At 33.4% G+C, this 26,212-nt stretch overlaps 1 protein-coding gene across 1 annotated transcript in view; it reads right to left on the bottom strand.

Moving 5' to 3' along the window:
* MTREX (Mtr4 exosome RNA helicase) overlaps positions 1 to 26,212 on the bottom strand; it is an 85,885-nt gene that overhangs the window by 52,194 nt on the left and 7,479 nt on the right. Inside the window, exons 2-13 of the mRNA XM_019641440.1 lie at positions 23,675 to 23,812; positions 22,268 to 22,334; positions 18,162 to 18,224; positions 17,162 to 17,274; positions 10,110 to 10,284; positions 8,910 to 9,000; positions 7,444 to 7,568; positions 6,308 to 6,406; positions 5,711 to 5,813; positions 4,162 to 4,293; positions 2,632 to 2,711; positions 1,252 to 1,362 (exon numbers count right to left, since the gene is read on the bottom strand). Coding sequence (XP_019496985.1) covers positions 1,252 to 1,362; positions 2,632 to 2,711; positions 4,162 to 4,293; positions 5,711 to 5,813; positions 6,308 to 6,406; positions 7,444 to 7,568; positions 8,910 to 9,000; positions 10,110 to 10,284; positions 17,162 to 17,274; positions 18,162 to 18,224; positions 22,268 to 22,334; positions 23,675 to 23,812 — 1,297 coding nt within the window. The remainder of the gene's footprint in view (positions 1 to 1,251; positions 1,363 to 2,631; positions 2,712 to 4,161; positions 4,294 to 5,710; positions 5,814 to 6,307; positions 6,407 to 7,443; positions 7,569 to 8,909; positions 9,001 to 10,109; positions 10,285 to 17,161; positions 17,275 to 18,161; positions 18,225 to 22,267; positions 22,335 to 23,674; positions 23,813 to 26,212) is intronic.

Raw genomic sequence — 26,212 nt, 5'->3', positions numbered from 1 at the left:
ACTTTAATAATAATAAAGGAGGGCCAGCTGAGTGGCGCGTTGGTTAAGAACTGGCTTGGGATGCCAGAGGGCCCCAGTTCAGAGCCTACATATGAGGGCCAGTGACACTGCCCTCTACAGCTAATGATGCTGAACAACAGCTCAACCTGGAGCTGGGTTGCCATGAGTCACTGGCGACGGCATAGGCTGCAGCACCCTGCTGCAGTGGGCTGCCATAGGCTACCATGTGTAGCCAGCAGCCCGCGTGAGCGGCCAGCAGCTGCCGTGAGCAGCCGTCCAGAGGCCAGTGACTGATCTGCCTCGCCCGGGAAGAGCAATGATGCTCTTGGGCCAGTGAAGCAACATCCTCCACAACTAGACTGAAGAACAAAACAACAGCAACTTGTCTGTTCCCCTTTCCCAGATTCCCCAATGCTTTTCCCCTCCCCCAATTCTCCAATAAAATATTTAAAAAATAATAATAATAAAGGAAACAATTTTTTTACCTATAGTCCAAAATTTATGAATTACAAGTATCCTCTCCAACCCGCAGTTTTCAAAAGCTTGTGTTACACCACTTCACTTTTACAAAAGACCCACGTTAACACCTGTTTTCGCTAAATGAGAGAAATCCAAAGAGGATTTTGGCTTCCAGGAAAAAAAGCGAAAAGCAAAAACAGCATTCAGCATTTGTTTTGCAGCGAGCCATTTTAGAGGCTGTGTATATCCTGAGCAGATATATTGTGGCAGCCAAGCTATATCCCCAGGAACTATTCTCAGCAACAAGCACCAGAGCTTTGAACTGTGTCTGTGAGCATGTGTTTTATCTTGGTTTATTTTGTGCATTCGTTAGCAAGATATATCCTAATGAATCAGAAAAGCCTGAGAGTCAGTAAGGGTGTTACACTTAACATAAAACTAGATGTAGTTAAGCGTTTTAATGGCAGTGAACAAAATAAAGATATTGTGTGTTGAATATTGGGCCAGGGATCACTCAAAAACTTTTCCATATAAATTAATGGTAACTACTTCTTTGATTTATGCCATTTCACTTAGGAGTGGCTTCAGAGGAACACTCTACTTTTGGATGGTGAGGAAACCTGTATAACACTATATATAAAAATCAAGTTCATCACCTCAGCTATTCCATACTACCTAGTCTAAAAAAAAAAAGAAAAGAAAATATAAAGCTGATAAACAGTGTTTTCAATAATTTTCAAACTGCTCACACAACACAATTCTAGGGCATAACAAATAAAAATAAAATCATACCTTTATCAATCCTTCAGAAAAGAGAATTTCTATAGTTTCTTTCAAAATAGGAAGTAAACCACCATGATGAATACCAATCCCCCGCTTCAAAAGAGGAAGTACATGTTCAACCTGCAATTGAAATACTGTTTATTTTACACTGAACAATGTGAGGAAAAGGGAAATGAAAACTGTTAAACTAACCAAATTAAGAAAAATGGGTAATCAAGAAAGAAAGCTGTTTGAAGACATATTTATAACCTTTTCAGAATAAAAGCAAAAACCAAATCCATATTCCCATAGATTAAATTCAAAACAAAATATATTTCTGTCTTCATTTCTTTTATGAAAAAGTATGAAAGGTATGTTTTAAATAAACTTTATAAATGTTTTGCTGCCTCATTCAAATTTTCCATTATCACTTCATCTTCTCAAAAAAATTAAAAGTTATGAGGACAAAGTTTGTATTTGCACAAAATGAACTTAAACACTGGCCGACTCACACCAAAAAGAAATAAATAACTATAAAGCATATTTAACATAAATATGAACTTCATCTAAAAATCAATAAATTGCTGAAGAGTTCATTGTCATTAACACTATATCAAATACCATTAAATAGCTACTATTAGAAGTGTGCTAGAATAACAAAGATGTGTAAAGACATGGCTCAGCCCTTGATATTAACAATTCAGCTGGGAAGAAAAATTATAGAAAACATTTTGTGAATTAAATACTATTTTAAATACCAAGAAACATACGATTGTAGTCTTAGCACAAATCACTTCTAAATCAATCATTTGTAAGCAGACTATGACCTCCCAACTTCTCACAAAACAAAGCTCTCATTTATTAGGTTGGATTAAAGCAGCAGCTCTCAGATTTGGGGAGCTTCTGAAGGTCTCTAAGCACCAGGACAGAACACCAGCTCAAATAAGTCAGAAACCTCTGGGAGTGACCCAGGCATCAGTACATTTCAGAACTCCACAGGCAATCTAATAGGCCAAGGAAAAGACCACTAGATTAAAGCAAAGTAGACATTAAATTCCTCACTAAACACGTGCCTTTTATTAGATGTGTGCTACTGTTTTGTTTGGAAACCTTAAGGAATTTAATGACTTATAACTAGCATTAATAATTTTATAGTATTAGGAACAGAAGCAGTAATTTCCAGACCACGATAGCTTTCAGAGAAGAGTTCCCTCAGGTAGCAAATCTTTCCTCTTGTCCAAACCTTTTCAGAAGTTTAAAATATAAATCGAGATATCATTTCAGTGCATAATGCAACATATTTACTGCAGTGTGCCAACAGTGCAATATAGTAACAAAACCAAGAAATGCAAAGTAAATATATGCTATCTATTAATATCCATACCTTCCTCAGTGACAATAAACACAAACCTGAGGGAGCTTTTTATCTTCATCCGACAAGCAGTCTATTGCATTACTGAATACTTCTTCAACCATCTTCTTTTCTTCATCTAAAAGAGAAAAATCCAAAGGTTCAGTGATACCAAACTTCAAACATTGCAAATAAGAGCCTATAAAGAATAAGAGTATTTACAATAATCAGAAGGGAAAGTAGATTAAAATGACTATAGTTAATAAAATTCACTATCTTTCAAAACATATCTAGTAGACTTAATCCATGAATAAAAGTCCCATCTTATAAAAATATTGACAATACACTAAGTGCTCTATATGCAATATTTAAAACTAACAATTACAGGTCAGAGAGATTATTACTATCTACTATTAAGGAAAGTGAGTCTTACAGCAAATAATGAGCACTGCTAGTAATGATCAGAGCAACAATTCCAAAGCCTATGCTCTATCCATTACACTGCCTTCTTGTACAGTGTCTATTAAATAATAGGTAGTCAATAAATACGTTGAACTAATCAATATATAACCCTGCAACATTAAGCAGCTACAACGCTGGTAGTTATAAGAATACATTTCTAAGCAGAGCAAGTCACTCAATCAAAAAACAAAAAAAAAAGTAAATTCTCACTTAAGACAGTTGATAGGTCTGCAACCTTAACTGAAATGATATATAAAAAAAACAATTTTACCATAGGCTATGATGCATATAAGAGTTAAGTTCCGATGGCATCTCATCCATATTACAACAAAATGAAGTTGAACAAAATGTTATCTGAGGATCTGTATATAATTGGCTTTAAGAGGTTATCTGTCATTGGTTATTTCTGCCCACAGATTAGTAAAAATTAGCTTTAAAATAGATGTGTTTAGTTCTGTATCTTGATAAAAGAAAACAATGCAACTGAAATTTGATTTTGGATGGCTGACGATATTTATTTCTCATTGTACAGGATTACATATATACTAGGCTAAACTAAATAACAGTTGTGTTGGTATTCAACATGCCACAATTCTTGGTTAGGCTGTGCTACTATCTAGCTATATCACTTCAGTGAGTTACATTTAGTTAATATATATGAGAGTAATTTATTATTTTACTATTAGTTTTTACTTTATTTAAAATTTAGGTTAGGTAAAAGGCAGGTCTTCTCAGTTTGGATTTCTAGAAGAATGAAGCACACAGTACTTTCTATACAAAAGGAGGTCTGATGAAGAGAACTACCCTTAAGCAGTCTGATAGAGAACAACAATAACTAAGGAACTTATGACAATGAAGTACAAAAAGGTATGATTCTAATGTTTCTCAGTAGGGGTCTTTTGATTTTACAGAGTAATGTACTTACATCTTACAATAAAAGACAGAAGAAAGGAAAGGAAAGGTAAATCAAAGGTGTCTTAAAGCTTTTACAAATGTGATGAGTACCTACTACTGTAACTGTAAAGTGAACTGCATATCTTAGCAATATACAATACCTAATGTAGTATGAGATATATATTTACATTCATTTTCCCCCAATATTAAAACTATACAAAATTATATAGTACCTGTGTTGAAATCTAATTTGGTCATTTGAAGTGCATAGGCTTCACAATCTTTTTTGCTAAAACTGAAAATAATTACAGGTTGAAAATTTCTTTCCATTATCATCTTCACAATCTTGAACACATTTGATGGTCCTGCAGAAAGAGTATATAACACCATATCCCAAAATTAACTCAAGATGGATCACAGACCTGAACATAAAATCTAAAACTATATATTCAAAAATATACAGGAGTAAATCTTCATGATTTTGGGTTATGCAAATCATTCTCGGGTATGATACCAAAAGTACAAGCAACAAAACAGCAGATAAATGAGATTCATCAAAATTAAAAACTTTTGCACTTCAATAGACACCAATGTGAAAAGACAATCCTTATCCACAGGACGGATCCTATATCCACAGGGAAATATCTGCAAATCACATATCTGATTAGGGTCTAGTATCCAGAATATATGAAGAATTCTTACAACTCAACAACAAAAAGACAATGTAATTTTTAAATGGGTAAAGAATTTCAATAGATATTTCTCCAAAGAAGATATACAAATGGCCAATGAGCACATGAAAACATAAAAACATACTCAACATTATTATCTACAATGGAAATGTAAATCAAAACTACACTAAGATATCACTTCATATTACTAGGATGGCTATAATCAAATAGACTACAGTATTGGCAAGAATGTAAAGAAAATGGAAACCTCATTACCCTCCTGATGGGGATGTAAATGGTGCAGCCACTTTGGAAAATGATTTGGCAGTTACTCAAAAGGTTAAACACAGAATTGCCATGACTCAGCAATTCCACTCCTAAGTATATAATCATGAGAAAAGAAAACATATGTTCACACAAAAATGTGAAGAACACAAATGTTTATAGCAACATTAATTACAACAATCAGAAAGTAGCAACAATCCAAATATCCATCAACTGATGAATGGATAAATAAAATGTGGCACATTCACACAATGGAATGTTATTTGAACATAAAAAGGAATGAAGTATTGACACATGCTATAACACGGATGAACCCTGAAAACATCCTATATGAAAGAAGCCAGTTACCAAAGACCACACATATTATGATTCCATTTATATGCAATGTCTGGAAAACAAAAAGTGATTACCAAACGCTAAGGGGTAGGAAAAAGAGGTTGGGGGAAAATAAGAAATGACTGCTAATGGGTATGGGGTTTCTTTTTGAGTTGATGAAAATGTTCTGGAATTAGATAGTAGTTGTATAACTTTGTGAATATATTGAAATCCACTGAGTTGTGAATGGTTGTGGTGATGGTTGCATAATTCTGTGAATATACTAATAACCACTGAATTGTACACTTTAATGGATGAATTGCATAGTATGTGAATTATGTCTCAATAAATGTCATATAGAAAAAAAATCAGTCTTTATTCATTCAATTTTATTGTATATTATCTAGATCTTTACACAGCTTCTTGAGGGAAAAAGTTATATAAAAACAAAAAATGTACTCTGAAAATACAATTTACATGTAAAATTCTCTCAAAAGAAGTTTCAAATTACCTTTCGTTCCTCCTTTCCGCCCTTTCTGATCTCCTTTTGCCAAATCACCAGCATCTCGAAGAACTTGCATTGCAGTATTAAAATTATCTTCTCTGAAGTCACCCTGGAATCACAGATATTTTTCTATGTAACTTCACTAACATTTAATCATAAACCAAAAATTTTTCATACCTCAAAACAAAAGCTTCCTCAAACAAAGATAATTTAATAATTAATTATTATAAAAGTCACTAAAATATTTCAAAAATGATGTGTGGTAATAGGTAATGAATGAAAGGTGATAAACAGGTAGTAAAACTGGGAAAAGCAAAACATAATATATCTGAAACATGTCCAGAGTCCCTATTCTCCAACCATTTAATATTCTGGGAAAGGAGAGAAATCTAATTCAGGCACACGAGAAACACAAGCCCTAAATAAAATTTTTGAAATAAAAACATACACACACACACAACACACAAAACCAACAACTTTGGACATAAAACTATTTAAGAAAAATAAGTGGATCTGTACTATTCTTCTCTAGTGTAAGAAAAAACTGATATAAACAAAAAAAGTATGACATTATAGATACAAGAATGACATATACTTCCTTACATTTTCATCAACTACAAGGTGCAGGCCATCTCCCCCAGCTGGAAAAATGTAGTGTTGCAATGGAGTAGGCCGATAATCTGTGTAAATTACATGACAAGGCTGTAAAAAGAAAGAAATATAATTAAACATGTAATATTTTATTTCTTCAATAATACTGTTTGACCTACCTAAAGACCTTGGAGAAATAAACTTTTGAATTCAGCATTAAAAAAAAAAAAACTTTACAAAAACCACTTTAAAACCAGGCAAGAGAAAAATGCTGAAATATTAGGTCTGTCTATTAAATTACTATACTACCATCTGTTCAATTTCACCAATTTCTAATCAGGGCCAAATACATGATTTAAACTTAAATAATTATCTTAGATCCATATCTTAGACCTGTGATGATATAATTAAAGAAGATGCTTGTTTATACAGAGCAGTACTATGGTGACACCCGATGCTTCCTGAAGTAAAATGAGACTTTTCTGCCCTACAGAGGCTTTTCAAAGCTTTAGTAAAGCAGCAGGTTGATCTAGCTCCTCCAGAAGATCCACTGGATTTCTATCCCACAGAAGCAACATGGGTGTCACAAAAACGCCATTAGAGAGCTTATGGAATAAGCTCATGAGGACACTGCTATAAAGGAAAAATAAGGGCAGGAAAAGATTACCAAGAACAAAGTCATTACACTTGAACAAATGCTTGTATAAGGTCCTATACCACTGCTAAAGTTGGACTACAAAACAAAAGGGAAATAGTAAAATGTCTGACTGTGTTCACACGAGAAAAATCCCATTGCATGCTCAGGAGATGCCCCAGCTTTATCGTGGTCAGGCAATTCCCTGTATTCATGTTCATACGACTAAACGCAGTAATTTCTAAACCTGGCAGATCATCAGGGTCAACTTGGGAACTTTTAAAAGTTGGGGCTTCCAAGACCCTATTTCCAGAGACTTTGATGTACTGGATTTGAGATGGGACTCAGAAATTCACACTTTTAAAAAGCTAAGTCAGTTCATTTCGATAAGCTGCTTAATTTGAGTAGTTTCACATAAAAATGTCTTCTTCATTCTAGGTAGCATTAGGAATAAAGTAAAGCCAGCTTGTAAAATTTTAAATATTGAAGACATCAAAAAGGAGAAAGAAAATACCTGTTTATGTAAATGGCAAATCCATTCAGCAAACTGTCGGGCATTTGGAATAGTGGCCGAAAGAAAGACATAGTGAACATTATCGGGAAGCAAAATAATCGTTTCTTCCCATACCACACCACGCTCTGAAAAACACAAATATACCTTGGAATTCAGTGTCACTTTATTGATAAGTAGTCTAAAATTACCTTCTCTCAAGCTCACTAATGAGAAATGCAGACCACTTAACATAAGGATATTTTTAGCCACAGACCCTTACTGAAAACTACTAGTTTGTAACATGAATTTACCCAATAAAAAGTTAGTAGACTAAACCACTATAAACACAATGTACTCTGAAATAATGGCCTGCAAAGAGCAGCTTCAGACTGAATCCTTTTCAAAGAGCCTAACAAGAGTCCCATGGCAATGGAAATAGTGGGTTGTCGGAAAAGTCATGATGTATTTTTTCTATGTTTTCTGTTGCAAAAACACGTCATGACTTTTACGACAACCCAACAGTATCACCATCTTTGAAAAACATAAGTTAATGGCTTGTAGAAAATTACAGCAACAAATTTCAAAGAAACACCATTATAATACCATATGGCATCTTTCATCTAAATTACCCTCATAAACTGTAGAGATGAAAGAAAGATGTGATGAACAACAAAACCTTAAATCAGTTTTTATATAAGTGGAAAAAAACCCCAGAAAAATCAGTTTGAGAGTTTCCCCTTAAAATAAACAAATCAATCTATACAGGATTCATGACTTTAAAAAAACCCAAAACAACTCTGGTCAGAACTTAATTTTATGAATTTGCAAAGGGTGAAATGTTTAAAGGGTACATGATTTCTTAAATTGTATTACTTTCACTATAAATATAGGTTAACTCAGTGCTTCAGTTTAAATAATAACTAAGTTTTATTTTAGGTATGTACATATTAAAAATTTAACTTTTAAATGTATTCATTAAAATCAATCCTCCCACTTCCATGCAAAATTCCAAGTATACTTACTTTTCCATTATAGTAGTGTAATAGTTCAAGTAAAGAGATACTGAAAATTTTTCTTTTCTATTATTTTTATTTTATAATCCCCATTTTTTTTTACCATAAACATGCACTTCTTAGGTTTCTTAAAGATTAAGATAATAAAAATCAAAGGAGTTAACTTTGTAGGCTAGAAGTTTTAGAAATTCTTTAACATGCTTATATTAGAGAGCTCTCTATTAAAAGCAAACTAGTTTTAATTCCATTTGTTTTATCTGAATTTGCATTTTCTCACCTAGAAATAGCATTTAAGAAGCTATACTTGAATGAGATCCTACTAAAAGTATTACATTATGTTGTCCACAATTTAGCTTATTAGAACTCTAGCCACATTAAATATCAAAGCAAATTTTAACAACTATTGTTCAAAATTCCTAACGCCATTCTTAAGGAAAATACATGGCCCACACATCTCAACACAGCAGAATATACCTGAATCTCTCATGTAATGAATTTCATCAAATACGACCCAAGCAACTTCTCGCATAACTTCCGAACCTCTGTACAACATACTTCTCAAAATCTAAAGAACAAAATAGAAGATTAAGCACAATTTTGACATAACAAAACTCTTCTTTCTAACAAGAAATTTTGGAAATTATTTTTTAATGGAAACAAAATAATTTTAGACGTTACAATATTTTAACTAAATTTCATAAATTACATAATATTCCTTTTCTCTTAAAACCAAAATAAATCACTTCTCAACAGTTAGTAATCAGATACAACCCATGAAGAGAATTATTATCACTTCTATCTCCCTGTATCTCAAATATGAAGCCACTTTCTTAATATGTACAGCATTTATCCCAAGATCTACACTTCCTAAGATATAAGAGCAACTTAAATTTATCTTCTATCAAACACACTAGCTCTCATACTGTTTACTAATTTCTTTCTGCCTCCTCTCACAATATGGGTACTTTCTGTCAACTATTACCCTGATTTTTGAGTAAAAAAAAAAAATCTTCCATAGATAGCAGAAAGCTTTGAGAATAGAAAATATTAACTTTGAGTAACAAGATGAAGTGAGCAATGCTTCTGGCTGACTGCAGACCAGAAGCTAATTTATGCTCTCTATTGTACTGTGTCCTTGTAAAACGCAAGGATATAATTTATGTATAAAGTACTTAGATAGCTGTGTCCAAAGCATCAGATGTCACAGGTATATGCAAAACTTAACTGTGATTATGGAAAAAGCTAAACATCATTGGGCATCTTTTTAAAAGTAAATTATTTTTCTATTTGTATCAACACTCAGAAGAAGAAAAAAAATCACATGGAAGCAAGAGCCACTACTTACATGAAACCATGTATCCAAAACCCCTAATCTTTGAAACTATGTAGTATACAAAACCATCAGTCTTTTCATGTCACTGACAATAAGCCTTTAAAAATACTTGGTCAAGTAAAAATTGTATCTGTTATATGACAAATAACTGAAATACTGGTAATTTACAACTAAATTTAAATAATTATCAGAACATCTTGAGATGAACTTTATCCCTTTCAAGTGAATTTACTCAGAAAGTATATTTTATCTATATAGAGCAAGTGATAAAAACAACATGTTCTAATTGGATACTTCAATTAAATTAAAACGGGAAAATCGGATGGCACCATATAAATTACCTCTGTGGTCATAACAAGACAAGATGCTGTAGGATTAATAGTAACATCTCCCGTCATCAGACCAACATCTTGAAATTCTTCATACATTTCACGGTATTTCTGGTTACTCAGAGCCTTAATTGGGCTGGTAAATATTACACGCTGTTTTTCCCTTAAGGCCAATGCAATGGCATACCTAAAAATGTGAAAGCAAACAAAAATATTTATAAAATCTTTTCTTTAAAATATATGATTTTAAAAATTCTATTAATATGTAAATGTCTGAATTTTCCCTACTTATCTTAAATCGACCTTGCAGAACATTAAACTTATTCTATTTACTATCAAGAAATTATTATAGTAATAATTATTATGATAAATCTGAAGTACAGTGAAAGTACGAGAAAATTTTAACTCTGGTGTCTTGGAGTTAATGTAACTTAATTATTAATACCAATGGATTACTTAATAGTTACCCTATTTCTTGTAAGCAAAATACTTTGTCCTATAAATGAGCGTCCAAAAGTTTAGAGCCACTGCCTGTCAGTTTATATATACACAGAGTATAAAAAATTAGGGTAACACTAGAAAATGAAGTTTTTTCTTTTGAGGTTCACAAATAAATTAATCCATAGGTATTCTTTCCCCACGTGTATGTTACCAAATCAGACCCTGATTGGAAATTATGGTGAGTTCTAATTATGGAAAAGCTACTCCATAGCTATTAATAGAATGCAACATAGTTTTTTGTGTTGTTTTTTTTAAGGAAAATTCAATTGAATTTAAGAATTTAAATATAGACCATGAAATGAGAACTAAGCTTAACACTGTGGTAGATCCTCCTTGTTACAGTTCCTGCCCATAACAGGCTTATGACCTATTTGGAGAAATAAAAATAATAATCAACCATCCCCCACAATAGTGAAATAATTAAAATATTAAAAATTGTCCAAACATAATCAAATAAGAAAAAAAAAAAAAGAGATGCTACAATATACTATATAAAATGTCCACTTCTGAGCTAAAAAGATATAAAAAGAAACAGGAAAGTGTGATTCATACTTAGGCAAAAAAGCAGTCATAAGAAACTGATTCTCACTGGGCCCAGATGTTGGACTTAGCAGACAAAGACCTCAAAACAGCTATTAAAAACATGTCCAAAAAATGTAAGGAAACAATATTCTAAGAATTAAAGGAAGTATGACAATGATTCAACAAATAGGCAATCTTGACAGACAAAACGAAGCTGTAACAACATAACCAAATGAAAACTCCACAGATGAAAGTACAATAATTGAAATGAAAAATTCACTAGATGGGCCAAAAACCAGATTTGAGATGGCAGAAGAAAGTATCAGTAAATATGAAGGCAGAAAAATAAAAATAATCAACTCTAAAAAGAGAAAGAAACAGGAAAAAATAAAGACACTGAGAGATCAGTGGGAAAACCTCAAGTGTCCTAATGGAAAGTTCGAAATGAGAAAAAGGCAGAAAAAATATTTGAAAAAATAACAATGAAAAACTTCCTGAATTTGCTTAAAAAACATTAACCCACAACTCCAAACAAGCACAATGAACCCAAGCAGAAAACACTGAAAAAGAATCGCCTGGAAACATATCTAACTGATGAATGACTGAAGACTTTGTCTTCAAAGTTGCAAGAGAAAAAACCACATACAAAAGAATAACATAATTAAGGTTGACTTCTGATTGGAAACAATGGAGTAGAATGAAACAATCAGTAGCATGACTATCCAATGTTGAAAGGGAAAAAAAAATGTCAACCAAGAATTCTATATTCAATGATGCTATCCTTTAAAAAAAAAAAAAAAAAAAGCAAAAAAAAATAAATAAATTTCCAAATAAAAACAGAGGGAATTCACTGCTAACACATCTACCCTGCAAAAAAATATTTAAAAATCTTTTAACTCAAATCCAGAGAATAGAATAGTGCTCCAGGGATCATGAAAATGTGGGTAAATATAAGACTATATGAGTGTGTCTATTTCTTTTATTCAATTAGTATTTTCAAAAGCATAAGACTGCTTAAGAAAAAAATTATAATATTATAATACACTAGGTTTATAGCATAGTTGAAATATATATGACCAAAAAAAAGGCACAAAAAATATTAAACCAAGGTTTCAGTGTTTTACAGAAATTTTAGCTGTGACTTAGTTAAAAGTAAGGCCTAGAGTAACCACTAAAAACATAACTCAAAGCTAAAAAAATCAACAGAATTAAAATGGTACACTAAAAAATGTTAAACATAACAAAAGGCTGTAAGGATGAGACATATACTAACAAAAAAAGGCAAATGCAAATCTAACCATATCAATCACTAAATTATTAAAATCACAAAGTATCTTCTCCAATCACAAACAAATTACATTAGATATCAGAAACAGAAAGATACACGGAAAATCATCAAATGCTTGAAAACTAAACAACACAACAGAAAACCAACAAACTAAAAAAATGAACTGAAAATGAAATGAACTACCAATATTTAAGGGATGTATCTAAAGCTGTACTAAGAGGAAAATTTATATTTTGAATACATTAGACAGAAAGAATGATCTAAAATCAATAATTTAATTCCACCTCAAGAAATTTCAAGATAGACACAGATTACCAAAATTTAAGAAGGGAACTGAATTAGGAATGAAAAATGTTCCCATAGGGCCGGCTGAGTGGCTCATTCGTTAAGAGTTGGCTTGGGATGCCAGCTCTGAGCAGCAGGGCTGCCGGTTCGGATCCGACATGGGCCAGTGACGCTGCGCCCTCTACAGCTAAGATGGTGAACAACAGCTCGACCTGGAGCTGGGCTGCCTTGAGTCGCCAGCGACAGCGTAGGCTGCAGCCCCTGCTGCAATGGGCTGCCATAAGCTACTGTGAATGGCCGGCAGCCAGCGTGAGCTGCCCTAAGCTGCCGTGAGCCACCGTCCAATGACCAGCGACCAATCTGCCTCAGATGGGAAGAGCGCAATGATCACAACACCAACAGTAGCCAGTGAAGCGGTGTCCTCCACAACTACACTGAAGAACAAAAGGACAGCAACTTGTCTGTTCCCCTCCCCCAATTCCCCAATATAATCTTTAAAAGATGTAAAACTGTCTTTATTCAATGATGATATGATCATGTATGTTGCAAATCTTATGAGATGTACAAAAAAAGTTACTAAAATTTATTAATAAGCAAATTTATTAAAGTCACAGGATAAAATATCAGTGTATAAAAGTCAACTGTACTTTAATATACAAGTTATTAGCAATCTAAATGTGAATTTAAGGAAGACTGCCATTCATAATAGCATGAAACAAATACTTAGAAACAGATTTAAGAAAATGTATTAAGACCTATATAATGAAAACTACAAAATATTGCTGAGAGAAATTAAAGAAGCTCTAAACAATGGAGAAATATACCATGCTCATGGACTGGAAAAGTCAATATTGTTAAGATGACAGTTCTCCCCAAATTGATCTATAAATTTAACACAATCCCTTTAAAAATTCAAGTAGTCTTTTTTGGGAGAAATTAACAAGTTAATCTTAAAATTTTATTGGGAAATGCAAAAGACCTAGAAAAGCCCCATTTTAAGAAAGAATGAAGTTAGAAGATTCTCATTACCTAAATTTCAATACTTACTTTAAAGCTACAGTAATAAAGATAGTACGGTACTGGTGTAAAACAGATAGACACAGAGATCAACAGAACATAAAGTCCAAAAACAAATCTATACACTTACAGTTAATTCACTAGGAAGTCAATGTCAGTTCAACTCAAAGATAATTCAGTAAAAATAGTTTTTTCAACTGGAACAATATCCACATACAAAAATATTAATTAAAACCTTACCTCACATCATACATAAAAATTAACTCAAAAGGAAATCATAGCTCTAAACAAAAGACTAATACTAGAAACTTCAAAATAAAATATTTGTGATCTTGGGGTAAGCAAAATTTTCTGATATTGCTATCAAAAGCATGATCAATCCATAAAAGAAAAAATTGAGAAGCCAAACATCAAAATTAAAATCTTTTACTCTACAAAAGATACTGTTAAGATAGCTTAAAAGAACTCTTACTATACAATAACACCAACAACCCAATTTTACAAATTCAGCAAGACCAAAACAGATATTTCACTTCAGATATAAAAAAGGCTGATAAGCACATGAAATAATATCTTTAGTCATGAGAGAAATGCAAATTAAAATCACTATGTGACATCACTACATACCCACCAAAATAGATATAATCAAAACAGACAACACCAAGAGTTGGCAAGGACATAAGGACACTGGCACCCTCCTACATTTCTGGTAAGAATATAAAGTTGTACAGCCACTTTGGAAAATAGTTTGGCAGTTTCCTGTAGAGTTCAATACATATTTGCATAAAATTCAGTAATTCTATTTTTAGGTATCTACCCAAGAGAAATTAAAACATGCCCACACAGACTTGTACATGAATGTTTACATGACTATTATTTATTATAGCCAAAATACATGAAACAATTTAAATGTCTATCAACTGAATGAACAAAATGTCATATACCCATAAAATGTACTACTTATCAATAAAGAGATGAACTAGTAATATTTTCAACATGAATGAACCTCAAAAACATTATGCTAAATGGAAAAAAGACTCAAATGTCTCTATATGATTCCACTTACATAAAATTCCTAGAAAAGGCAAAATAGTCAAAAAGCTAATCAATGTTTGCCTAGGGCTAGAGGTAGGAGTAGGTTTAAATGCAAACACACATAGGAGAATTGTATGGATGGAAGTCTAAAACTAGTGAGTGTTGCACAACTGTACAAATTTATTAAAACTCACTGAACTACAGATACATTTATTATAAAATGATGAATTTAATGGTATTATAATAAAGCTGTTTAAAAAAAGCTTTACATGGAATAAAAAACAGCAGTGCCAGGAAAACTTCTCAATTACATAGATACTCTGGTACCAATACGTTAATTCTAGTACCAGATTTATAAATAAAATGTTACATATGATAGTTATTGGATAAAGATGGGAGTTTATCTGAAGTCCTTGAATTCCTATGCAAAACCTTTATCTGAGATCCATGAACTACTTGAAATTATAAAAACGGGTATGTATATACAAATATATACATCAGATTTTTTTATTGATGTAAAATTCATATAACATAAACTTAGCCACTTTAAAATGTACAATTCAGTGACATTTAGTACATTCACTATGTTGTGCAATCACCGCCTCTACCTGATTCTAAAACATTTTTATCACCTTCAAAAAAACCCTGTACCCATAAGCAGTTACTGCTTGTTCCTCTCCTCTCAACATCCCCTGGAATCCACCATTCTGCTTTCTGTCTTTCTGGATTTACCTATTCGGGATATTATACATAAATGGAATCATACAATATGTGCCCTATTGGGTCAGGCTTCTTTTACTCAGCATAATGTTTTTGAGGTTCATCCACATTGTAGCATGTATCAGAATTCACTGCTTTTATGGCTATGTAATATTTCATTGTATGGATATACCATATTTAATTTATCCACTCATTCACTGATAGACTTGAGTTGTTTCTACCTTTTCACTCTTAGGAAATGTTCATAGCTGCTATGAACATTTATGTACAAGTATTTGAGTATGTTTTCAATTCTTTGGGGTATGAACATAGAAGTAGAATTGCTGAGTCCTCTGATAATTCTATGTTTAACTTTTTGAATAACTACAAGTCTGTTTTCCACAGCAACCCTCACCAGATTTTCAAAAGTATCTATAACTCTAGTAAATTTCTTTATATTTCTCTTTATGGTTTCCTATTCCAGAGGTTTGACACAAGGTTTCAGCATATATGTGACAATCTCCTCCACTTAACATTTCTCTCCTCTTGTAGGAAAAATGAAAGCAAGGTTACACTAATGCCAGAAATTCTAATGACTATATATGTTGGCTTTAAATGGGTAATGCACCAAACATACTGTATACTTTTCTAAGTGAGCTAATATAATTAAACTAAAAGCAGTCAAACTTCCTTTATATCTGTGCCTTAGAAGGAAACTAACTTCTGACTTCAGCACCTTCTGAAAAGGGGTGGACCTGTAAGAAAAAAGTCCTACTCCTCCTCTGGATAGAACTGGGGTGGTAGGAGACCATAATGTATCTAAGACTGGAATACAGATTAAGACTATTCTGCAATTGGCTGATACCATTAGGATGACATGCTAAGATCCAAGTTTCACTCCTCTAACTCTCTCTGCAAAGAGAAAAATTGTGAATTATACCTAATTATCACAGTCTGTAAGGAAGTAATAAATAGTCACCAGATAAGCCTACACTTTTACAAGGGAAATAATATTCCAGAAGTCATGAAATATTTCCACCATCATACTGAGGTTATAAGGGAATAATGGACAGGGTGATTGATGCCATTTTTATCAGTTCCTTTCTCTACTGTCTTCTTAACTCTTTAGGGGCTCACTGTTAAAGAGTACTTAATTCAGCTGCCCAACAGGAAAGCTGTAATTTCTCCATAATGGAGAAATAAGTATGTTATAAATTATTAAAAGTCCCACAAACCCAAATCAATTTTCGAAAAGCAAGCCAAAACTAAGGAGAAAAAAAATCTTTCAACAAATGATGCTGACACAACTGGATATCCACATGCAAAAGAATAAAGTTTTTGCCTTACAAATTATAGATAAATTAACTCAAAGTGGATCAAAGACCTAATATAAAAGTTAAAACTGTAAGACTTAGAAGGAAACATATAGAGACCCACTTCACATGCAGGGACACACACAGACTGAAAGTAAAGAGATGCAAAAGGTATTCCATGCAAATAGAAATAAACAAAAATAAGCTGCTTCTTACATCAGACGAAACAGACTTTAAACAAAGCCGAAAGAAGGGGATTACAAAATGATAAAGGGGTTACTCCAACAAGAGGATATAATATTTGTAAAATATTTATAAAATATTTTTAACAACACAGGAGCACCTACATATATAAAGCAAATATTAACAGACCTAAAATTTCACTTAAAAAGAAAGCTACTTACTCAGCACATACAGTTTTTCCCGCTGATGTATGTGCAGATACTAAAACAGACTGATTATTATCAACACACTGAATGGCTTCTCTTTGAAAAGCATCAAGAATAAATGGGTATTCCTATAAAAATAAAAAAGTATTAATATCCACTGGAAAATTCTAGCCACATCAGAGCACATTTAAAATCAAGAGATGTTACCCCCAGGAGTATTCTGGGAGCATTTCTTTATGATTCTATTTAGGAAATATGCTACCCACTAAATTAGAAAGAGTAAAAAAAAAACAAAAAACTTTAAACAGTAAAGAAGTTAATTCTGCTGTCTAATCTTTCAATTATTATAACATGCTTATATATTATATTAATCATAATAATTACTATTTATCAAAGATTCTTTGTGGTAGGCACTTTGCAACATATTTTCTATATATTATTATTAATCTTCACAACAACCCCTAAAATAGGTATTTTCTTTCACAGATGTGAACTTTGAGGCTCTGAAATGTGAAGTCCCTCACTTAAGTTCATTCAGCAGAGGCAGAATAATACATCTATTAGATTTTAAGATTTCATGTTTATTCCACCATACTGCCTTTCTTATTGAGAGAAAATGACTTGGAAAATTTATATCAATCATTTAAGGTGTATCAGGACTTCAAAACCCATCTAATACAAGCAATAGAGTTTATTAAACTCCTTAAAACTATATGCAAAACTTATTGTACACATGCACTTTTGTTTTCCTAGAGAAAGGTGGATAATTTTCCTTAGATTCTATAAAAAGGTTGAGAATCATTAATTTTTAAAAATCTCATCACATGATGCTTGGTTTTCAGAATAATTGTTTACTTATTTGGTTCTCACTATATTGGATTTCAGGTAGCTTTTTCTTAATTTATATACACTGGGGAATAGTATACAAATCTCACTTGTTAAGAATTTATCTTTAACATTTTTAGGAAAAAGAAACTCACAAAACTGTAAAAGCTGTATTGCCCAAAATACAGACCTTTGCAGCCTTTCCAACTCGAGGTTTAAGTGGTAAATAATCTTCATCTGCGGGAAGTGCAACCTGATGTAAAAAAAAAAAAAAAAAAAAAACCAAACTTACTATTCGAGAATTGATATATTCAGCACTCCCTAATTAATGATGGTTTGAAAAATAAGTGTCTGATAGTCCTAACTGTAAAACTAACTGCCTTTAAGAACAAGTCAAAACACTAAAGCTCAGAAAAAAACCTCTGCTAGTGTTTAATCTAATGATAATGTAATTAAAAGCTTATAAGACTATCTCCCAGAAGAAATTGTGTTTACTCAGGTCTAGGACCTTTCTTAACTTTGTATTTTCCACATTTCATGTATTGCCTGACATTAATGAATGCTCAAAAAGTTGAATGAACATAAAATGGAATGTCACATATGAAAGAAAACTATGCAGAATAAAATAATGCTACGTATTTCCTAAAACGGGAAAGGAATTTTTCTCCAGTAAAGATTAAGAACTTGGAGAGCAGTTCACAATATAGCTAAATTCCCAAGATTTAAACCTTTTAGTGTATCCATAATCCATGGGGGGCAAAGTAAGGTACATACAGAAATTACAAATAATTTCTGAGAGCAAAACTTAAAATTAAACAAGTATTAGATAAGACTAGTTGTATTAGAAACACTGAGAGATTGTCGGAAAATTTACAACTCAATTATAATTAAGGTGATGTGGGTAGCATTTCAGAAACAAATAACCAGATCTTGACTAAAATTAAGAAAAGTGCAACTTAATAAATTATGAAACCTAATGCTGAGTATAATGAATGTGTTAGAAGAAATATGATGTTCTAAATGGAATCTATAAAGGGGAGAGAAAAGTTAGAATTTAGTAGTTTATTCAGCACATTAGCAAAGAGTTTAATTATGAGTTGCTTTTATTAATGAATGAACACTTCTAGGGGACAGGAACAGCTTCCATCAGTCTTTCCCTTAAGGCTATATATTCCCCATTATTATGAACTCAAACAACTTCTAAGTAGTTTCTGATTCTCAGTTTGATAGCGAGAAGACTACTTATCCATTCAATTAAGCAAATGACATCCTTTTGTATACCTTCATCTCTTATATGATAAAAGTGACTCTATCCTAGAGAGCACAACCCTTGACACTCTTGACAAAACTAAATTTCAGGATCTGAAAATCTTAAGACTAGATCCTAAAACACGGTGTGATCCCCATCAGGATATGATCAACTTGTGGGGCAGTACTAATTAGTTGGTTGACCTCCCTCACATCTCTCCTGATACTTTCCTATGACACGAACAAAGAACATTAGCACAAAGCAATTCAGATTTTATCATCTCTACGATTTAACAGAAGTAACAACAACAAATTGTGTTTTCATGTGTATAAGAATGAAAGACTTGGGCCGGCCGAGTGGCTCAGCTGGCTAAGAGCTCATTTGGGAGGACCAGCTCTGAGCAGCAGGGCTGCGGTTAGGATCCCACATTAAGGGCCAGTGATGCTCGCCCTCTACAGCTAAGATGATGAACAACAGCTCAACCTGGAGCTGGGCTGCTGTGAGTCGCCAGCGGCGGCGTAGGCTGCAGCCCTTGCTGCAGTGGGCTGCCATAAGCTACCATGTGTGGCCGGCAGCCAGCATGAGCGGCCGGCAGCCAGCATGAGCGGCCGGCAGCCGGTGTGAGCTGCCGGGAGCCGCTGTGAGCGGCCGACCAATGATCGGCGACCGATTGCCTCACCCGGGAAAAGCACAATGATCATACCAACTTGGGCCAGTGAAGCGACGTCCTCCACAACTAGACTGAAGAACAAAACGACAGCCGTTTGTCTACCTGTCTGTTCCCCTTCCCCGATTCCCCAACGCTGTTCCCCTCCCTCAATTCCCCAATAAAATCTTAAAAAAAAAAAAAAAGAAAGACTTGTTTTTATTCTCTAAGAATATTCTGGGTAACAATAACACATAACAGACAGACAGAAGAGAAGACGTCTGTAGTGACTAGAGTAAAAAAGAAAGAAAACCAGCAGAATGATCAAAATGACTTAAAAGATGAATGGAAGATTAGGAAGTCCAGCAGGGATTTTCCAAGCAGAGCACTCAATAGCAACTATGGATAGGAAGGGGCTATATTTCTTTTATCTCTTTATACTGAGTGAATAAATGTACCTGACACTCAAAAGATATGTACTAAATGAATGACCATAATGGGGGAAAAGAAAAACAACATAGTGGCTTTTTAAAAAGCAATCTAGAACAAAAAGAGAAGCTTTACAATATTTACATGCTGATAGGAAAGGGCAAATAGATAAAAGGAGACTCTAGAAACTGTCAAGGGAAAATGGAACGATCTAAGTCTTTGTGAAGGCAGGATAAGATACAAGCAAGAACACTGAGAGGCAAGCCTCCTTAGCCTAAAGAGGCAGTGTCTTTTCCTTTGAGTGGACGTGACAGGTGCAGATACGCTTGGTGAAGGAGGCTGTAATCAGAGGACCCTACAACTTGAGATCCTCAAGCCTCTAAGTAAAAGGCAAAGTTACCTGCTAAAAAAATGAGAGGAGGTGGCAGAATGGAGGGTTTGAGGATAATCTCATGGAGGACAGAAAGAGCTTTGGCTTCCTGAAAGCAAAGTTTTTATTTATTTATTTATTTTTGCATCTTTTTAAGACCAGAGCATCGAATACGATCCAGCATAAGTGTTCAATGAATGATCAAATGGATATTATTCCTGCAAAACTAAGTGCTATTCTAAAGGAACATGAGGAACTTTCAGTAGAAAAACAGGTATTTTAAAAAATAAGGTTCTAAATCTATACCAAGTCATTTTTGTTAATTTGGAATTACTCTGTTTATTCAATAAATCTTTTAATAAGATTTCCAAACTACCTGTTGTGGAGAAGAGACTTCCAATGATGTGACCACTGCCTAACTGCAGCCAGACTTGCTAGCTAAATCCTGGCCAGAATAGAGACTGATCCCCTAAAATTCCGTCAGAGGCTGTCTGATCAACCCCACAGCATGCTGGTTTGTGCTGGTTCCTAGAACAGGCCATTCATTGCCTGCCACCGGGGCAGGCATGTGAGGTGTTTTTCCCCTTATCTGAGCGGTTCATGTCCCAGTACCCCTACCCATCCTGTCCTGGGCTATATAACCCCTTAGCAGCACCTGCCACGTGGAGGATATCCACATCCTCTCTTTGCACCCAAAACGCACCTCGTATATAAGTTCCCTTAATAAACTCATCAAGTACTGCTGGAGTTGTCAGACCCTTTTTTGTTCTCTCAGTCCCGTGAAATTTTATGTAACACCTATAATAATACTTGTATGGTTATATTGTAAAGACAGAAGGCTTAATAAAAAAGTGTTAGTTCCCTTTATATCTCTTGTGTATAAACACTCACTTCTAAAGGGTTGCTACAAGCTATCAGTGACCACCATCTTGTGGCAAAACAATGAAACTGCAGTCATCACAGCAAGACATTGAAAACGCATGTGACCTGCCAAGCGGCACTGTTATTTGACTTTAGGATTATGGGAATGATCATGTACTTCACTCCTGCTCTGTGCTGGGTACCTTACCTAATTTTCTTATATAATCTTCACAACCACCCCATGAGATAAATTCCATTATTCCAAATTTATAAATTAAAAAACCAATGTCAAAGAGGTTAAGAAATTTATCTAAGACTAGTCAGAAAAAGTGCTGTGCCAGGATCTTAGCTTAGGTTTGGATACAAAGCCCCTATTCCTTCCACTAGACCAGGGTTCGGCAAGCCACATGTGGCTCTTTGGGTACGTACATGTGGCTCTGAAGTAAAACTGAAAATGAAAATAAATCTATCATAGTTTCATTTATAAAATTTTTAAAGGATTTTTAAATTTTCCTTATTTGTAAAAATATATTTATGGCTCTCGAATAATTTTTAAATTGTTGTGAGGCACAGGGTTGGCTCTTCCATCTCAAAAGTATGCCGACCCCTGAACTAGACTATGTACACCACGCATTCTTGTTTCCAAAGACCTTAAGGCCAAACTGCTTGCTGATCATCATACTAGATAGTCGAAAGCAAAATTCCATTTATAAAACCAACCAATATACTGTTTGTGCTTACCTCATGTGTACACCCTTCAACAGTTTCAACTGATTGAACCTTGACTCTGGGCATCAAGTCTGCCAAACTTAAAAAAAATTGTTCAAGTTACATTAAAATAAATTATTTTTCTATAATTAGATAATAAGCCTCTAATCTGAACTGTTAAGAAAAATGACACTGCCCAATTATCAGTATTCCAAATTGGAAAAACTTTCACTATTAACAACATTCAAAAAGTTTCACATTGAACTCGAAATTATCAGTTAACATTTTTTATTACAAATATAGAACAAACAGACTCTAAGTGGGTTATTCAAAGAATTATGTTTTAGTTCCAGTAACTATTTTGAATAAAAAGTACCTCTCCAAAATAAGCTGGTTATAAAAACACGATACAAAGTAAAGAATAAATTAGTCTAAAACTAATGTTGCCATTATTTATAGAAGTGTTCCCTACTCTTATCAAAATCTAGGTTCTATTTAAGACTCTGAAAAGACATGACTGAATAAATTGGAGAAAAAAATGCATTTCTGTACTAGATGCATTAGTTTCTTATTGATTGTACTTTTGATTTTACTTTAAACCAATAATCACGCTTTGGATACAACCCAAGAATTAGTCACTACAATAAGAAAGAATGATTTTAAATTGCCAGTATTTCTTTGTAATCTATTCCACTAGCTTGAGCAAATGGTGTATCTTAAATATTTCAATAACACATCTACCACCATATACAGTAGCTACTTTTGTTGCTACAATAACAGCCAGCTGGTTAAAAAAAAATCATAGAAAAGCAAATTCCTCATGGCATTGCCAAGCTAAAATATGGAATATAAGATGGGAGAAGCAAAGTCATGAAGATCATGATCACAGGAAAACAAGTGAAATTGCTACTTAAGAAACTGGCATCAGTTCTACAACGTTCCAAATTTCAAAATCAGACAAATGCCAACTATTTCAACCACAGATGTCCATGCGTCTCCCTCTTTGATAGTAGTCTTGAGATTCATGGCCACTCTCCTGCTACCTACAACAGTGAAAAATCTAATTCCTCCTAATGTTCCATCTCACTTATTCCTTCCATTGGGTCAGTTTTATTCTTTGTTTTTATTCCACTCTTCCAGTGATCCTCTTCTTGGGACATTAATGAATAAAAGAAATGTGTTATTTCTTTTCAAAAAAAAAAAAATCAGGCTTCAATACTCTCAAAATTGGATTCTAACATATTAAAATATCTTTTCTATATTTTCTTCCATTTACCCAAACTTAGATACTCTATTTATATGCTTATATGAATATATAAAGAATATCTTCATTCCTCTAACTCAGCAAGTACTTTCATAAAGTAACCACACATAAGCAATTTTCAAAACTTCATAAAACTACTTAAGAGTTACTGACACTTATGACAATGGAAATAGTACCTTAAGTCTTCAGTTATTGACTCTTCCACCCTGAGCTTCTTTCCAAAAATAGGTTCATCTGTACCCTCGAAATCTGTATCTCTCTTGGTTTTTCCAATATTAGTTGACTCTGACTGTAATTTACCATCAAAACGTTTCCTGAGAAGTAAATAGTTTAAAATGAATTATGCAGTATATCAGTTCTTAGTTTAAGAGTGACTCCATAAAAAAAGTGACTCCATAAAATATTATTCCACATATAATACACCATAACAGAAAAAAATCATGTAAATAGATGTTACAAATCAGAACTGGCTAAAGCGTAGAATACTCTAACTTTAATAAAACTGAACACTACTCCTTTTGCATTTCATATTTTCTTGGAAATTCCATTTTAATATTTTGCACTCACAGTAACATAACTATTAACAATGTTTTTAAAAATTGTAAATTAAAACACCATCAGACATTTACATGAGCACCTTTAATAAACATGTAATGCTTTTTCTCTAATGGTATGATATTACTATCTGGGAGGGTTTTTTTTTTGGGCGGGGGGGTTGGATTCACTGGTCAAAAGTGGTGACAATAAATGGTGCTTGGTGGACTGGATAATCCACAGGAAAATACAATCTGACCCCTACTCTCATTCTACACAAAAATCAATTCCATGTGGATTTTAGATCTAATAGTGAAAGGCAAACACAAGAAAGCCTCTAGAAGATAAAATGAGAAAATTAACTTCATGTTTTATTAAACAAGACATAAAATTATTAACCAAAAAGTTTGATAAATTGCACTGCATTAAAACTAAGAATTTGTTAATCAAAAGGTACCACTAAGAGACTAAAGGGCAAGAAAAAGAGTGGGAGAAGAAAACCAAAACACGTAACTAACAAAAGGCATATATATCTGAAAGATGGGCTATGGGGATTACAAATTTAAAAAAAACAAAAACAAAAAAAACAATTAAAAAATGAGCAAAAAGACACAAACAGGCACTTTACAAAAGAGGATATTCAAATAGCCAATAAGCTTATGAAAAGGAGATCAAATCATTACTTATCAGAAAAATGTAAATTAGACTATAGACCAGTGACTCTCAAATTTTTGGTCTCAGAATCCTTTCGTTTATGTAGTTATATCTATTAATATTTACCATATTAAATATTAAAAATAAAAATTTTTAAATATTTACTTAATTCATTTTAAAATGGCAATAACAAAACCATTACGTTAACATATATAACTCTATTGATAAAAAAAATAAGTATTCCCCCCCCCCAAAAAATTACTTATGAGAAGAATGCCATTGTTTTATATTTTTGCAAATCTCTTTAATGTCTGGCTTAACACATTGTGGACTGGTGATGCAGATGTGCATCTGTACATTACAGCTGTGCAAGACTGATGAAGCAAATATGCGTTTTTAACACGTGCTTGGTTTCCATGCACTATACACATAACTACTCAATACATGGAGCCTTTCTCCAAATGGTCCTGCTGACAAATGTTTATAGAAACGTGACCTCACTCTAAGCTAATGATCTGTGATAGAGAACAAACAGCTCTGTATTTTCCTCTGTTGCTCTACTCTGCATTTAGTCAGCATTCAGATTTCAATCACTTTACACCCATGACAGAAAGATGTAGTTCTTACAGGAAAAAATCTTAAAGAAGAAATTTCAATGGAATTGTTGGCAGACACATTATCTGATGTTCCTGAGAACGCTGATAGTGAGAGTGAAAATGACAGTGACTCTTCTATTATTGGAAATAGGCAAAACAAAACTGTGTATCCTCTACCAAGTTACAGTGACAGTGAACAAAGCGCAAACCAAAGTGACGATGACACACTAGATTTAGCGGTTTCCACATGGGTAAAAACAGACAAAACACCAAATTTAGGGCCATTTACTGGAAACCCAGGGGTGAAACACATTCCCTCTGACCCGATGAAAGTATCACAAGTAACAGGACTCTTTCTTGGAAACAGACTCTTTAACATGTTGTGTGAGGAAACGAATCTATATTACTTACAAAATCAGGAAAAGTATGTTACTAGTTCTAGGGGTTGAAATGGTCAGATGTCACTGTAGCAGAAATGAAAATTTTTTTTTCAATAATTATTCTAATGGGACAAGTCAGGAAAGATAAACTAAAGGATTATTGGTCTCCGGATTCATTTTTAGATACTATTTTCAGGGAACTGATGAGTCATAATCGATTTGAACAAATTTGGTGGTGTTTACATTTCAACAACAATGAACTTCTGCAACAATCAACTAACAGGCTTTTCAAAATTCAACCCTTTTTGGATTTTTTCCTTGAAAGATTTCAGACTATTTATAAGCCAAATCAACAACTTTCCTTAGATGAAGCAATGATTCCTTGGAGGGGTAGGCTTCATATACAAATATATAACCTGGGGAAACTAAAGTATGGTTTACTTGTGCATATGGTCACTGAAAGCACCTCAGGCTATATCTTTTTTTTTTTTTTTTTTTAGATTTTTTTTTGGTAAATTGGGGGCAGTGTCACTGGCCCTCATATGTGGGA

The sequence above is a fragment of the Hipposideros armiger genome, unplaced genomic scaffold, assembly GCF_001890085.2.
Source record: "Hipposideros armiger isolate ML-2016 unplaced genomic scaffold, ASM189008v1 scaffold_60, whole genome shotgun sequence".
Taxonomy (NCBI): Eukaryota; Metazoa; Chordata; class Mammalia; order Chiroptera; family Hipposideridae; genus Hipposideros; species Hipposideros armiger.
This window is presented reverse-complemented; position numbering and strand designations above follow the sequence as displayed.